The sequence below is a fragment of the Chiloscyllium plagiosum genome, chromosome 3, assembly GCF_004010195.1.
Source record: "Chiloscyllium plagiosum isolate BGI_BamShark_2017 chromosome 3, ASM401019v2, whole genome shotgun sequence".
NCBI lineage: Eukaryota > Metazoa > Chordata > Chondrichthyes > Orectolobiformes > Hemiscylliidae > Chiloscyllium > Chiloscyllium plagiosum.
The window spans coordinates 58,458,816-58,474,764 of record NC_057712.1 but is presented as its reverse complement, the minus strand read 5'-3'; the positions used below and the strand labels follow the sequence as shown (position 1 = coordinate 58,474,764).

The window sequence follows — 15,949 nt, the reverse complement described above, 5'->3', positions numbered from 1 at the left end:
GGCAGCATCCAAGGAGCAGGAGAATCGACGTTTTGGGCATAAGCCCTTCTTCAGGAATGAGGAGGGTGTGCCAAGCAGGCTAAGATAAAAGGTAGGGAGGAGGGACTTGGGGGAGGGGCGTTGGGAATGCGATAGGTGGAAGGAGGTTAAGGTGAGGGTGATAGGCCGGAGAGGGGTTGGGGTTGGAGAGGTCTGGAAGAAGATTGCAGGTCTGAACTGTTGTGCTTTTCCAGCACCACTCTAATCCAGAATCTAGGAAGAATAGACGCATAGAATGTTTTCTAAATGGGGAGAAAACTCACAAATCTGAAGTGCATAGAGACTTGGGAATTCTAGTCCAGGATTCTCTTAAGGTAAACTTGTAGGTTGAGTCAGTAGTTAGGAAGGCAAATGCAATGATGGTATTTATTTTAAGAAGACTTGAATATAAAAACAGGGATGTACTTCTGAGGCTCTGTAAGGCTCTTGTCAGATCACATTTGGAGTATTGTGCACAGATTAGGGCCCCATATCTCCAGAAGGAGCATGTTCAGAGGAGATTCACGAGAATGGTGCCAGGAATGAAAAACTTAACATATGAGGAATGTTTGAGGATTCTGGGTCTATACTCAGAGTTTAGAAGGATAAGGGGGGATCTAATTGAAATATACAGAATACTGAATGGCTTGGACTGAGTAGATGTTGGGAAGATGTTTCCATTGGTAGGAGAAACTAGGTCCTGAGGGCACAGCCTTAGAGTAAAGGGAGAGCCCTTTGGAACAGACATAACGTGAAACTTCTTCAGCCAGAGAGTGGTGAATCAATGAAATTCATTACCACAGAAGGCTGTGGAGGCCAGATCATTGAGAATATTTAAGACTGAGATAGATGGGTTGTTAAGTGTTAAGGGGATCAAGGGTTACGGGGAGAATGGAGTTGAGAAATTTGTCAGCCTTGATTGCATGGCGGAGCAGGCTCGATGGGCTGAATGGCCTAATTTCTGCTCAGATGTCTTTTGTTATCACTGGATTTGCAATATAGTGAAACTAAAGCATTTAGTGACCCTCAAAATTGCTCAATTTGTCCTAACTGGATTTTACAAAATTTGTGTCTTGGACACCAAGTTTAGAACTTATTATTTATTAACCAACAGTTGATAATTTAGATTGTAACTTTAGCAGAATACAACCTATTAGGCAATGTCATTAAAATCTACAATCTAAGCCCAACCTTTCATGAGCAGATAATGAGGGGATAATTTAAAAAAGAAAATAACATGTAATTTGCCAGTTCGATAACTGTTTGAACAATGAATATTAGGTCTTCATGAAAACTTTTAATGATGGGTATGTTATAGATAGGTAGAATTGTATATCTTGAATTCCAAAGTCACTGGTCAATGTGAACAATTTTCACAGATGTCTGACTTTTACTTATTTCTTACAGACTAGAGTTCTTAGTCTGTTCAACAAGTCGTAATAAGAAAAACTAGAGAGAGCAAAACCAAGAAAAAACTTCCAAGTCTGGTAGCTTTTACAGCAAAAACTGCCTCCTGCTCAAAAATCCAGAGCCAGTTCATTCTTTGTTCTTTCTTTTTTAACTTTGTGTGGTTGGCTGGCTAGTACCTGACCTGCCTTGATTGACCAGTTCATCATCCAATCAGTCTCTGATCATAATAACATCTCTGTGTCAAATCATCTACAGTGTCCTTACAGCAGTAATTAACCTGCTTTATCTTCCCAGGCCTGTTCCCAACAAGCAACATAAGGCTTTTGTTTATTCCTCATTATAAAACAAGCTGCTATTCAAACTTCAATTCTCAACTTCAACTCACAGTTCCAAACCAAAAATGAAGACAATGAAAAAAAATAGTGATGGCCTCAACGATGGTTGTTACATAATATTAGCATTTGGTATTATGTTTTGACAGAAAAGCAATTTTCAGGTAGTATTCTTTATGTCAGAAGACCATATTTTTATCTTTCATCTAATCATAAAGGAGGAACAGATTGGCCTTTATTAGTCATGCACATGTCGATGTAGATATAGCCAAAATAGCCAAGAGTGACAAACAACAATGTGGCAGGTACAACATGAGTCTATAACTTTTATATGGCATTTACTTACTTAAACAGCTCCAAGGGGTGAAAGACTGGGTGCGCACTGCTGGAATCTGCATGTTTAGCCTTTAGATAATTTAACTGGCAATTTCCTTTATTGGCCAGATATAATGTATATAAAATTTCCTTTTTTTTAGTAGAAATTATATCAGAAATGTCAAAAAAACAGTGATTGACTCACGTGCACAGAAGTCTTTTCCACCCATAAAGACAGAACCTCAGGAAGAAATTCCAACATCAGAGTCATCCGAATGCTATCTGTATCCTTTTCAACTTCTCGATGGCGGTTTAGTTTTGAGCAAAGCGTCAAAAAGTGGCAAGACTACAGGTATCCAGCTTGTTAACAGTCACCATTTTAGATAATTCATATCGTGGAGTAATACAGAAGCCAGATGTCTTGATGAGCACAGTTTAGAAAATAATTGAAGGTGAAACAGAATAAATTATTCACTAAACTCTAGGATACTCTGAGAGGATGAAGGGTAGAATTTCATTTTCTCCAGAGATAGTCCCCAAGCATGAAGCCACTTTTCTCCGTGCAAAAATTGCTTGCTCACTGCTAGGACCTTCCGGCTTTCTGCCATATTTAAAGCTGGTGACACCAATGGTGCTGCAAACCAGAAATGACTGTGCTTGAGCCCCTACACGCATGACAGGGACATTGAGGTGGTGGATGTGGTCCTGGAGAGGAGCACCATTCTTTATCCGACAGACTGTCACAGGAGTCCACAGCATCAGACGCAACCAGCCTATACACAGATTGCAGGATCAGTCACTGATGTATCCCGGGTGAAAAGGAATGACCAACAGTACAAGAAGGAGGTCAATGGTTTTATGCTTTGCCCAACGGGTAAGTACTACCTTCTCTCTGCTTTCTGTATTCACAGGGCCACTGTACCTTCGCTATTGCATGCATTATTTCCATTCATCAACTCTTGACCTTTTGGGAAATAAGGCAGAGCAAGTGATTGAGATATCTGTGAGGAACATTTTGGGACTAGTGACCATAATTGTATTAGTTTTTAAATTGTTAAGGAAAAGGATAGGCCTTGTATATAAGTTAAAGTTCTAAATTGGAGCACGGCCAATTGTGACGGTATTAGACAGGAACTTTACAAAGTTAATTAGGGTAGCCTGTTTGCAGGCAAAGGGATCACTGGCAAGTGGGAGGCATTCGAAAGTGAGATAACAAGAGTTCAGAGACAGTATGTTCCTGTAGAGTGAAGGGCAAGGTTGTTAGGAGTAGCGATTAGTGGATGACTAGAGATATTGAGGCTCTGGTCAAGAGAAAGGAGCCATATGTCAGGTATAGATAGCTAGGATCAAGTGAATCCCTTGAGGATTATAAGGGGTATAAGAGGGAAATCCGGAGGGTTGTCTCTGGTCGGACCAATACTTGACTGACCGTGTCAATCCCCTGGACTGGAATTGGACAAACACCTTTACTGATGGTTTCAGTAGCTCCTAACTAAGTGTAGTTCCCCTTCACCCCACTAAGGACTGTTCCACTTTGACTTGTACGACTGGCCATTTGATTGAAGGACATACAATGTGTTTGCTGTGTAAAGTGCTGGCGTACGCTGTCCTTGCGATAATGACATAATACAGAGCTGCTCAATGGCATGTCCATTCCCTTCACTGTTCAGTGCTCTCCACCTTAAAAAGCTGCCTGCTTCTTGCTCTGTATTAAGAGGTAATGCAAGCCACTGAAGCTGACTGTTCAGAATGGAGCCCTAAAAAAGCAATGCGAGCCCCAAAGAGGCTGGAAGCCCAAAGGTCAGTGCTGAAATCAGAGAGTATATACTAAGGAGGCAAAGTGAAGGACACAGACACTTTGTGCTTACTTGGAAGCTGCCAATGAGTCAGCGTTATGAAAGCAAGCTGAGACCCAGAAGATGCATGAGGTATGTATGTGTCTCTGCATGGAAATCTGGAGCTCACTGTCTGAAAGGGTAATAGAAACAGAAACCGTCATCCTTTAAATGGTAATTGGAAGCAAATTTGAAACTATAAAACCAAAGCCCAAGAGCTGGAAAATGGGATTAGGCTGGATCATCTTCTTTTCAGCCAGAGTGGATGCAGTGGGTCAAATAGCATCTTTCCATTCTCTAAATTTCTATAATGGATTCAATATGTACCACATTTTGATGCATTCATTCTGTTTTCAATGATACAGAATTATGTATAAGTACCCTTTCATTGTCACGTACAAGCATCAATGTGCTAAAAACATGAAAATGAAGTGACAATATGATTTCTAAAGCCAATTATGCAAGTAAGCTATTCCAATACTCTCCTGGTAGTATACAATAATTTAATATTCAATGTTTTATCCTTAATTTATTCTGATCAGACATGAGGGATATCAGGATATGCAACTGAAATTCCTGGTTGCAGTTGAAGGATCCTACACAGAATCCTTAATAACTTTTCTAATGAACTCATCACATATAGTTGCACAAGAGGGTGTACAACGAGGGCTGCCACCCACACTGCTTTGCCCTGTGGCCTTCCCCGGAGCAACTCTACAGTTGCTCCAGGTAAGTTTTTGTTCCATGAACTGAAAAATGCTTTAAAGGTCTGAACCAAACAACAGTATCTGATAAAACATGTTTGGAAAAGTTATAGTTCACTTAGTTATTTAGCAAAAAATGCTCATTTCAAATCTAGGATTTACTTTGAGGTAGAATCTAAGGTAAGGTGTGTGTAGTTGTTATCATCTTGCTTTGATTCTAGTTGCAAAACTGAAATATACTTTGCAGTCAGCTCTTGTTTTGAACTCTGCAGAGATATAGATTGATTCTCTGTTCATGGGAGATGAGGGGCAACAAGCTGGGAAATGCCAGATTCCTGTGGATTCAAAGATTCTGAAACTTTCCCAATTAGATTCCACAGTTGGCTGTAGATGGGGAAAGCAAAAGGTTGTTTTGAGGGCTTTAGAAGATAGTAAATGGGATACACTGGTGCTAGTTTGGGCAGGGGGTGCAGAGTAGTTGATTGGAAGACCGTAGGAAGTGCTGTAGGAGGTTGGCCAATCATAGCAGAAAACTGGCTGATGGACAACCTGTATGAAGCACTTGCTACTAATTTCTCTTTGTTTGCTCCATCAGTCATGAAATTTAAGTCATTGCCAAAATCTCAAGAGGTGTGGTTGCATTTATATTTTACAGTATAGGCTGGAACTGGTTATTTGGATTTCCTAAATGTCCCAGCATTTTAAAGGGAAGTTGGTATTTTCACAGTGATTAGGGATAGAAATTTTGCAAATTTGATAGTTTAACCCTGCCTCACTCAAGGGGTGGTTTGAGCATTCCTATTTGACTTGCAATTAGTAGATTTAGCGAGGGCAAGAGTATTCAAATTTATTTCTTGCTGTACTACTGTAGTATTGGGTTTAAACATCACAGTGAAACCTATATGATAAATCTTATGAAAACATTCCACAATGTTTAATGTATATAATATATAACAATTAATGCCAGAATTTTTCAATTTTTCTCCTCTTGTAGGTTTCTAATACTTGTGGAAAAGTCCAGGGTTGTCATGGTCTTATAGACTCTTACAGCTTAGAGATCACAGGTCCCATTCTTCCACACTCTATGGACTATATCAATCATATTCTGCAGTGCAACGGGTATGGTGGAACATTGAATGTTGTTAATGTCCAGGAGTGCACCTCTGTCTTCAATGTTCATTTTTCTAGTTAGTCAAAATCGAAACACTACGTTTGTTGTCATCGCTATATCAGAAGTAGTTATACTGTTGTGGATCTCCAGCAAACAGTTCTGTGTTTCTTCAGAACTCAAATCATTGCTCAATGCCCAAGCTACTCCCAAAATTAAGGGAATTGTAACAGAAAATAAGTATAGCTACAATTTAACTGTAGTAACAATCTTAAAGATGTAGATTTGTCATGTGGGTAAGCTTGGCTTTCAAGAATTTGTTTTAGCATTTTTCAGGCTGGAATTATCCCTTGTGTCCTTACTTAGCACCCATTTCATTCACTAATACCCAATTAGTTTGTGAAGATTAACTTCACTATTAATGTGAAAGTACATTTTTCTGTAGCTGGCACAATACTGATCAGTCATGTCAATATATATGTATATATTCCTTTTATAGTCTAATTTGATTATGGCAATATAATGTACTGAGTTATATTTATATTGTGTATTAACCAGTGACTAACAGGAAAAAAAATGAGGTATTAGCAAAGTCTGGGTGCAGTGCAGGGAATCTTACTATTTGCAATTATATTGCATTAAATTAACTGTTACTTATTTGGAGATTTAAAAATAAATGTTATCTATATTTGTGCACAATAATCTTAAATGATGTCAGCAGGAATAAACAAACATTAATTATGTATGTTTAATGCTGTATGCACAATAATTTTGGGTCACTGTGTAATTCCTAACAGTTTTTACATAAGCTACAAATTTGGTCCATGACAAATATTGCAACTTGCAAATTATTTAATTGTCTTGTTGATTAAATGTGCATATATAAGACATATTGTTTAATTGACTAATTATTTCATACTGACACTGCTTGTTATACATTCAGTTGCAAATTCTTTTCCAGAATTTTTCCAAATTTTATTAAAGCAATGAAAAATTAAAATAGCTTTTTACACCCTTAAAATTATGAATGTGAATAGAGTATTTTCACATATTGTAATTTTTCTTTTATTGGGGAACCAAAGTTTTATTTTATTATTTCACTGGATGTGGGTATCAGTGGTAGGGACAACATTTGTAGTCTATCCCTAATTGTGTCTTGAACAGAGTGGCTTGCTATACCACTTCAGAGGCAGCCAACCATATTACTGTCAATTGACCTGCCATTACATGTTGGTCAAAATACTTTAGTTTGGCAAATTTCGTTCATTAATGAATCTGATAGGTTTTTACAACAATCATTTGATGTTTCATGGCACCATTACTGACATTAGTGGTTATATTCTAGATTTCTTAACTGAAGTAAAATTCCACCAGGTGGCATGATGGGATTGAAATCCACGCTTTCAAAGCTTTAATCTAATTCCCTTGATTACTAGTCCAGTATCATTACCACTCCAGCACCAATTAGTTCAGAGTATCACTTAGGTTGAAAATGGTAGAGAATTCATGAAAAAATAAGGTGTTGATTAGGTCGTAATGTGGTGCATATGGAGATTGAAAGAAGATAGAAATATTGAATTTGTATTGACACGGCACCTGTAACATTTTGAAACTTTCAACGGCAATTCACAGAAAATTATAAAACAAAATGACACTGACACCGAGCCATATAAAGAAATATTAAAACAGATGACTAACAAAAATGACTTGTCAAAAATCTAGTTTTTAAGAAGCGTACAACTGCAGAATAAGACAACGAACTGTGGATCAATTACAATTGATATGCAGAAAAGGTCAAAGTTAGAGAAGGGCATCGTTAGCCATGGGTGATGTCCCAGAAGTCTGGAGGTATTGTGCCTTTTGTAAGAAAGGCTGCAAGGAAAAACCTGGGAACTATAGACCAGTAAACCTAACATCTGAGATGGGTTACTTGAGAAGGTGCTGAGGGATAAGATAGAAATGCATTTGGAAAGAAAGGGTTTGATTAGGAGTAGTCAGCATAGCTTCGTGAGTGGGAGATCATGCCTCACAAATTTGTTAGAATTCTTTGACAAAGTGACCTGGAAGGTTGACTAGGGCAGGGCAGTAGACGTAGTCTGTATGGATTTCACTAAGGCCTTTGATAAGATTCCATATGGTAGGCTCCTCTGGAAGGTTAGATCGTATGGAATCCAGGGCTAGCACGCAAATTGGATACACAATTGGCTTGATGGTAGGAAGCAAAGGGTAATAGTGGAAGGTTGCTTGTCAGTCTGGAGGCCTGTAAATAGGAGTGCCTCAGGTTGGTGCTGTTTGTTATCTATATCAATGGTTTGGGTGAGAATGTACAAGGCATGATTAGTAAGTTTGCAGATGACACTAAAATAGGCAGTATTGTGGACAGTGAGGAAGGTTATCAGAAAATACAGCAAGACTTTGAGCAGCTGGGGAAGTGGGCCGAGAAATGGCAAATGGAGATAAGGGTGAGGTCTCGCATTTTGGGAAGTCAAATCAAGGCAGGAGTTTTGTAGTGAATGTTAGGGCCTTAAGGAGAGTAGTGGAACAGAGGGACCTTGGAGTTCAGGTGCATGGTTCTCTGAAAGTGGAGTCACAGGTAGACAGGGCAGTGATGAAGGCTTTTGGAACACTGGCCTTCATCAGTCAGGGCATTGAGTATAGAAGTTTGGAAGTTATGTTGCAGTTGTAATAAGAGATGATCCCGATTGAAGACGACAGCCTGGACAGATGTTTGTGGAGGGTCAGGGCCAGTGTGTGGCTCAAGAGTGCCTGGCTCCAATGCTGCAAAAGGATAAATGACCTGCCATGCCCCACCTCAGTACGTACCCTTGTGCATGACTAAGAATTTTAAGCTCAACACTGCACAGGACAGTCATACAAGCTTGGTCCCAGGTATATCCATCAAACGCTTTGTGCAATCTGTCTGTCACCATAATTGCAGCTAGTTTGCTGGTTTACAATGCAGACCACTGCTAACGGTGTGGATTCAATTCCTGCACTGACTGAGGTTATCATGAAGGATTCTCCCTCTCAACTTGTCCCATTGCCTGAGGCAGTGACCCACAGGTTAAACCACCAAGTATCATTGTTTAATAAAGGTCTGGTAAGGTCAGTGCAAATCAACAGTTCAATTCATCTGCCATCTCCTTAATTTCTATTATCAGTTTCTTGGAATCATTTTCCAATAGACCATTCATTTTGTTAACTTTTGTATTTTAAGTAGCTGCAGAAAGACTTTGTCTTTATATTTTTAGTTATCTTGCTCTTTGGACAGAATATAAAAATCAGCAATCTTTTTACCGCTTCAGTGCATTCTGAAATATCCCCTTAAACGTCTGCCACTGTATCTGTACTGATCAATCTTTTAAGTTACCAGTTCAAATTTTCCTAGCTCTGCTTTCATGCCTTTATAATTGTATTTATTTATCTTTACAGTGTTAGTTTTAGACTCCATTCTCTTTCTCAAACAGTACGCAAATTTCAATTGATCATTGCTACCTTGGGGAGACTTCACTAAGGACATTAATTCATCGTGTCTTACTGGGTCAATATCAGGTCTAGTATAGCCTAGTCTCAGTTTGCTGCCAGAACGTACTGTTCTAGGAAACAAGCACAGAGAAAAAAAAGTGTATGAATTCCTCATCTAGGCTTTTAGGTGCCAGTGTGGACTGGGTTGGAAGGACCATTGTTCGGAAATATTTATTTCTCTTATTTTCTAACATATTCCTATGATCTGCAATGCTGGATTTTTTTTAATTTTTCGAATTTTTTTGCCCAAGAACTTGTACTGAAGAATTTATACCTAAGTATCTTTGTACCTAAGATGGAGCCATTAAGTGGCGAATTGTAAACTTTACACTTACAAGTATGACACAATAAAGCTAATTCCATTAAATTCAAATTAAAATCCCCATGATACTCACTACACCCTTCTGACAGCTTCCATTTCTTTTTGTGTGATACCCTGTCTTACATGGTTACTGTTAGAGGATCTATACACCACTCCCACCCATAATATCTTTATCACTCCTCATAATTACCCTAATCATTTCCAAATGCTGATTTCCCAAATTTAGGTCACCACCCCCAACAGCAACATCTTTCATTGGAAGTACCAGCACATTTTTTTCTAGGTTTCTGTTACTGATACTATTAAACACATAGTAGAAATAGAAAAATTGCACAAAAATAATTTTATTTTTTTCTACAGGTCATAAAACAAACCATTCACTTATTAATCATGCAAATGCAACTGAATTCCAAAATCATATCAACATTAGGCATTAAACAGATATTTAGTTGAGAGTCTGGCATTTACACTGTTATTAACTTTGTAAAAGCTTGAATATATGATTATAGATTTCCCCAGTAAGTGAATTGAGATATTTGGTTACAAGATATTGATATTCTACAAACTTTCCCAGAAAGTACAGAAGACAAATGTATTACAAATTGTTTTTGATTGACACAAAGATTTTTCATAGCATATCTCTAAAGTAAAACATATTTGTTCATTTCCAAGGTGACATTCACATTGATTGCTGCCTCTTGACTAAATTTCTTTCAATGTCAGCAAGCACCTGTAGTGCTGCAACTGGAATTCTGGTACCTGGGCCAAAGATGCTGCAAACACCTGACTTGTATAAGATGTCATAATCCTAGAGGAATTTAAAAAAAATGTTAGCACTGTTATTTTCTGTTGAAACATAGTCACCCAATCCCAACTTCAAAATGACAATGCTGAATTTTAACATTTTCTTATTAAAGATTTTTTCATTATGGGTATGCAGAATTATGTACTTTCCCTTGTATAGGATAGAGTCATAGAAATGTACAGCATGGAAACAGACCCTTTGGTCCAACCTGTCCATGCCGACCAGATATCCCAACCCAATCTTGCCCCACCTGCCAGCACCCGGCCCATATCCCATATTCCACTTCAGAGCACTAACAGGAAACTGTGTTACAAATATTAGAAAATGGAACTTGAAGTTTAGAGGAAAACAAACAACTTCATTGATGAGGAGAGGGAAAGACTAGATGACAGAGATTGAGTTGGTTGGACTTGTAGGAGAAAGTGAGGTCTGCAGATGCTGGAGATCAGAGATGGAAATGTATTGCTGGAAAAGCGCAGGTCAGGCAGCATCTAGGGAACAGGAGAATCGACGTTTCGGGCATTAGCCCTTCTTCAGGACTTGGTTGGACTTGTACTCAGTTTAGAAGAATGAGAGGAAACCCACTGATGCATTTACAATTCTTGGGGAGCTTGTCAGAAGTCACATGACACCCGTTTATAGTCAAACAGATTTATTTGAAATCACAAGCTCTCACAGCACAGCCCCTTTGTCTGTGATCGTTTGATCTCTCTGTCTGGGTCTGTGCGCTCTTCTCTCACCACCTGACGAAGGGTCTGTGCTCCGAAAGCTTGTGATTTTAAATAAACATATTTGCCTATAATCTGGTGTTGTGTGACTCCTGACTTTGTCTGCCCCAGTCCAACACTGGCACCTCCACCTCTTGGGGAGCTTGACAGGGAAAATCCAGAGGTTGTTTACCATTATGGGAGGATGTGGGATGAAAGGTTGTAAACTCAGTAAGAAGTTGCCTATTTAAGACAGTGACCTATTTTTCATGTTGTATTTACTATATATCATTTCCCATGCCCCCACCCTTTGTGGTGTAGCTTTCAGCTCATTTGGTCATACTTAATGAAAATGCTCGCTTGGAGATTTGCAGTTTTCTTAAATTGCATTGTGCCTCTGAAAGCATTCCAGAAAACAGTGCTTCCACCAAAAGATCTGAAGCTTCAATCACCTTTCCCAATCTGCCTATCAAAAGTTTAATATTACTTTCAAGAGAGTGGGTTAAGTCTTATGATGAAACATGACTTAAGATATTCATTTTCATGTAAGTGGCTAGTATTAAATCTTTGCAAGATCAACTAATACACTAACAAATTAAATCAGGCTCCCACAATACACTAAAGGGGAAATAAATGAAATGGAATACTGCATTGCTGCTAATTGATATAGACACCAACATTTAATCTCCAAATAACTAATCTCAGAATCAGGTTTGCTATGATGTCACGATTTCTGCATGCAAAGCAAGATTTTACAAATATAATCTTAAATGATTTGTATGCAAACAGGAATCAGCATTCCATTTTCCATGGCTTTAATACTCTTCTTATAATGGAATGCTAGAATTGTACACAACAGTTCAAGTATAGCTTAAACAAAACCTTTATAAGTTTAGTACCAATTATTCATTTCTTCATTCATTGTTCCTATGTTTAAAAGTAAAAAAACAATTTACATCTTTATGGCTTTCTCCTACATCCCCAATTTTCAAGACCAATTCATCTGCATTCATAGATCTCTTCTACTTGTTTCATAATCTTGTCATTTCTATATGTTTTCATTGTCCAGGTTTCTTGCATTGAGCTGCTGAACATGCCTGCTGTCTGCCCTCAGCACACATCCACCTATGTCCTCTGATATTGATTCCCACCTTATCCTGCTCCCAAACTGCTGCCATATCTTGTGCACATTTGGAAATGAAAAACAAGAAATTTTGTTTTCTGTCCCTGCATAAAACTGCTGCAAAAGATATTATCAGTAAGTGTTGAAGTATACTCATCAATGCACATTTATTTTATTCTCCCCTTACTCTCTACTCAGAATGCCTCAAAGTATTATCAAATATACAAAGCTTCAGCTCTGCATATTAGCTAAATCAAAATGAACCAGACAAAAAACAGATGAAAACAGGAAAAAGGGTAACTAAATGAGAACCAGTAAGGCTGTTCTCCCTGTTACAGGACATTAAATTAATTATCATTGTATTTTCATGGCAGAGATAAATTCGTATATTACTAAGTTTTACATTGCAACCGTTTTCCTTCTGTTCCCTGATTTCTGAATCATTAATATATAATTACAAGCAAACTTCATTGGACATTTTTACTCCAGTTGTCAAGATCTAACACAATCCTGATAAAAGGAGCATGATTAATGAAGCACTCACTTAACATCAGTGTATGTATTATTATATAGAGGGCTCTTGTGGTACAGTGGTAGTGCACTATTTCTGAACCAAAGACCTGAGTTCAAGTCCCACCTGGTCCAGAGGTGTGAGATAATATCAGATTAGAAAATGTCTACATATGCACAATATGAGAGACTCTGAAACTGTCTTAAACACAGTACCTGTGGAGGAATCACACCACCACAAATGACCAAAATATCAGGGCGCCGAAGATCACAGAGTTCTTTAATCAGTTCTGGCACAAGAGTTTTGTGCCCAGCAGCCAACGAACTGACACCCACGCAGTGAACATCCGCATCTACTGCTTGTTGAGCCACTTCTCGAGGAGTCTAGAAGTAAAACAGAAATTATTTGATAGTGATCTAATGAATTGTTATAATATGTATTTATTAATATTTGAAGTGTGCATATTTCACCATGTTAATATTTCCACTCTCTATTTTAAAACAAAAGCAGTTAATTTCCACCTGGCTACTTCCTAATCTGTAGTGTTGGAACACTTGGGGCACGATTATAGATCTCACTGAACTCCCATCAATTTACCTATTAAATGGCTAGCACTTTCATCTGTCCTAATAAATGAACAATTTGTTCTAGGCCATTGCTTAGACAGAATCCATCAAGGAATTATTCATAAACCCATTTAATTTTCTGACAATTCTGAGCAGAGTGCCCCTTCAGGATAGTATCCCATCTGAATTATATCAGTTCTCAAATACAATATAGTTTCTCACGTCAGAGTTAGCCATTGGAAAATCAAAGGGCTAGCGTAATATGTTGTTACTCAGATATCCCTTCCACATTGATTATCCCTTATTTTGTCTCTGGTTGGCAAAGATTCTGATATACTCAGCAGCCAATATAGGACATGAAATTAGAAACTAATGAAATGCCAAACTTTGTGTTCACGCAAGTTTGGTATCAATTTCTCCAAGCAATTATGTAGGATTATGTCCTTAACATATATTGGTACGTAGTGATAGCAAGCACTGAATCTTAAAAGGATAATAAAGAATGAATAGTGAGACTGCAACTTTCACAAAAGGATACAATTCAGAAAATCTGTTTTTGTTTATACTCATTAGTTAGCCAGTCCATGTAGACAAGTTGGAAAGGACCACCACTTGGGGAAATTAAAATAAAACTAAATTGAACATTGATAGTTTGAGAAAAGCAGGCTGAAATAGCACAACATGGACCTATCATTATGTTTTAGAATAAAAAGGAGATTATCACAGCTTCATCTAATTTGAACCAAGTTTCTTTGTTTGCTTTACCTGAAGAAAGTGGAGTCAAATGTGATTCACTTTATTTGCTTCTTTGTCCTAAAACAGTTTACACCATTCTGTAATAAACAGTCATAGGGTCATACAGCAAGAAAAAAGACCCTTCAATCCAACTCATCAGTGCCGACCAGACATTCCAATCTCAGCTAGTTCCATTGCTAGCATGTGGCCCATATCCCCCCCAAACCTGGATTTGGAATTGGTTGGCTGACAGAAGGCCGAGTGGTTGTAGATGGAAAGTATTCTGCCTGGATGTCAGTGGTGAGTGGTGACCTGCAGCGCTCTGTTCTTGGGCCTATGCTCTTTGTAGTCTTTATAAATGACTTGAATGTGGAGGGTGATGGGTGGGTTAGTAAATTTGCTGATGACACACAGGTTAAAGGTACCGTTGATAGTAATGAGGGCTATTGCAGGCTATAGCGTGACATAGACAGGATTCAGAGCTGGGCTGAGAAATGGCAGATGGAGTTCAACCTGGATAAATGTGAAGTGAAGCATTTTGGAAAGTTGAACTTGAATGCTGAATATAGGATTAAAGACAGGATTCTTGGCAGTTTGGAGGAACAGAGCAGCTTTGATGTTCAAGTACATAGATCCCTCAATGTTGCCACCAAAGTAGATAGGGTTGTTAAGAAAGCATATGGCGTTTTGGCTTTCATTAACAGGAAGACAGAGTTTAACAGCTGCGAGGTTTTGCTGCTGCGCGAGAAAACCCTGGTGAGACCACACTTGGAATATTGTGTCCATTTCTGGTTGCTTTATTATAGGAAAGATAGAGGGTTTGGAGAGAGGGCAAAGGAGGTTTACCAGGATGCTACCTGGACTGGAGGGCTTGTCTTACGAAGAGAGGTTGACTAAGCTCGGACTTTTCTCGCTGGAGAGGAGAAAGAGACGTGACCTGATCGAGGTATTCAAGGTAATGAGAGGCACGGATAGAGTCAATATCCAGAGATTTTTCCCCCAGAGCAGGATTGACTGGCACAAGGAGTCATACTTTTAAGATAATATACTGGCAGGGAAATTTGCTAGAGCTGCTCGGGAGAATTTAAACCAGTAAGGTGGGGGGGTGGGACCCAGAGAGATAGTGAGGAAAGAGATCAATCTGAGACTGGTACAGTTGAGAACAGAAGCGACTGAAAACAGTCAGGGCAAGCAGGGACAAAATAGGACTAATAAACTGCATTTATTTCAATGCAAGGAGCCTAACAGGGAAGGCAGATGAACTCAGGACATGGTTAGGAATATGGGACTGGGATATCATAGCAATTACAGAAACATGGCTCAAGGCTGGGCAGGACTGGCAGCTTAATGTTCCAGAATACAAATGCTACAGGAAGGAGAGGGAGGCAAGAGAGGGAGAGTGGCATTTTTGATAAGGGATAGCATTATAGCTGTGCAGAGGGAGGATATTCCCGGAAATACATAAAGGATGTTATTTGGGTGGAACTGAGAAATAACAAAGGGATTGTATTATAGACCCCCTGATATTCAGAGGGAAATTGAGAAACAAACTTGTAAGGAGATCTCAGCTATCTGTAAGAATAATAGGGTGGTTATGGTAGGGGATTTTAACTTTCCAAACATAGACTGGGACTGTCATAGTGTTAAGGGTTTAGATGGAGAGGAATTTGTTGAGTGTGTACAAGACAATTTTCTGATTCAGTGTGTGGATGTATCTACTAGAGAAGGTGGAAAACTTGACCTACTCTTGGGAAATAAGGCAGGGCAGGTGACTGAGATGTCAGTGGGGGAGCACTTTGGGCCAGCGACCATAATTCTATTAGATTTAAAATAGTGATGGAAAAGGATAGACCAGATCTAAAAGTTGAAGTTCTAAGTTAGAGAAAGGCCAATTTTGACGGTGTTAGGCAAGAACTTTCAAAAGCTGATGGGG

General features: G+C 38.7%; 2 protein-coding genes across 3 annotated transcripts in view; one reads left to right on the top strand and one right to left on the bottom strand.

Moving 5' to 3' along the window:
• LOC122543791 (protein downstream neighbor of Son-like) overlaps positions 1-5,887 on the top strand; it is a 46,206-nt gene extending 40,319 nt beyond the window's left edge. The window contains exons 7-9 of one of the 2 annotated variants that reach the window (XM_043682580.1): positions 2,240-2,359; positions 4,453-4,639; positions 5,609-5,887. In XM_043682580.1, coding sequence (XP_043538515.1) covers positions 2,240-2,359; positions 4,453-4,639; positions 5,609-5,806 — 505 coding nt within the window. In that variant the 3' untranslated portion in view covers positions 5,807-5,887. Of the gene's footprint in view, positions 1-2,236; positions 2,360-4,452; positions 4,640-5,608 lie in introns of both variants that reach the window. The other variant, XM_043682572.1, reaches the window with a different exon arrangement.
• A 4,006-nt stretch (positions 5,888-9,893) lies between these two features.
• mmut (methylmalonyl CoA mutase) overlaps positions 9,894-15,949 on the bottom strand; it is a 31,865-nt gene continuing 25,809 nt past the window's right edge. Inside the window, exons 11-12 of the mRNA XM_043687512.1 lie at positions 12,931-13,098; positions 9,894-10,377 (exon numbers count right to left, since the gene is read on the bottom strand). Coding sequence (XP_043543447.1) covers positions 10,249-10,377; positions 12,931-13,098 — 297 coding nt within the window. The 3' untranslated portion in view covers positions 9,894-10,248. The remainder of the gene's footprint in view (positions 10,378-12,930; positions 13,099-15,949) is intronic.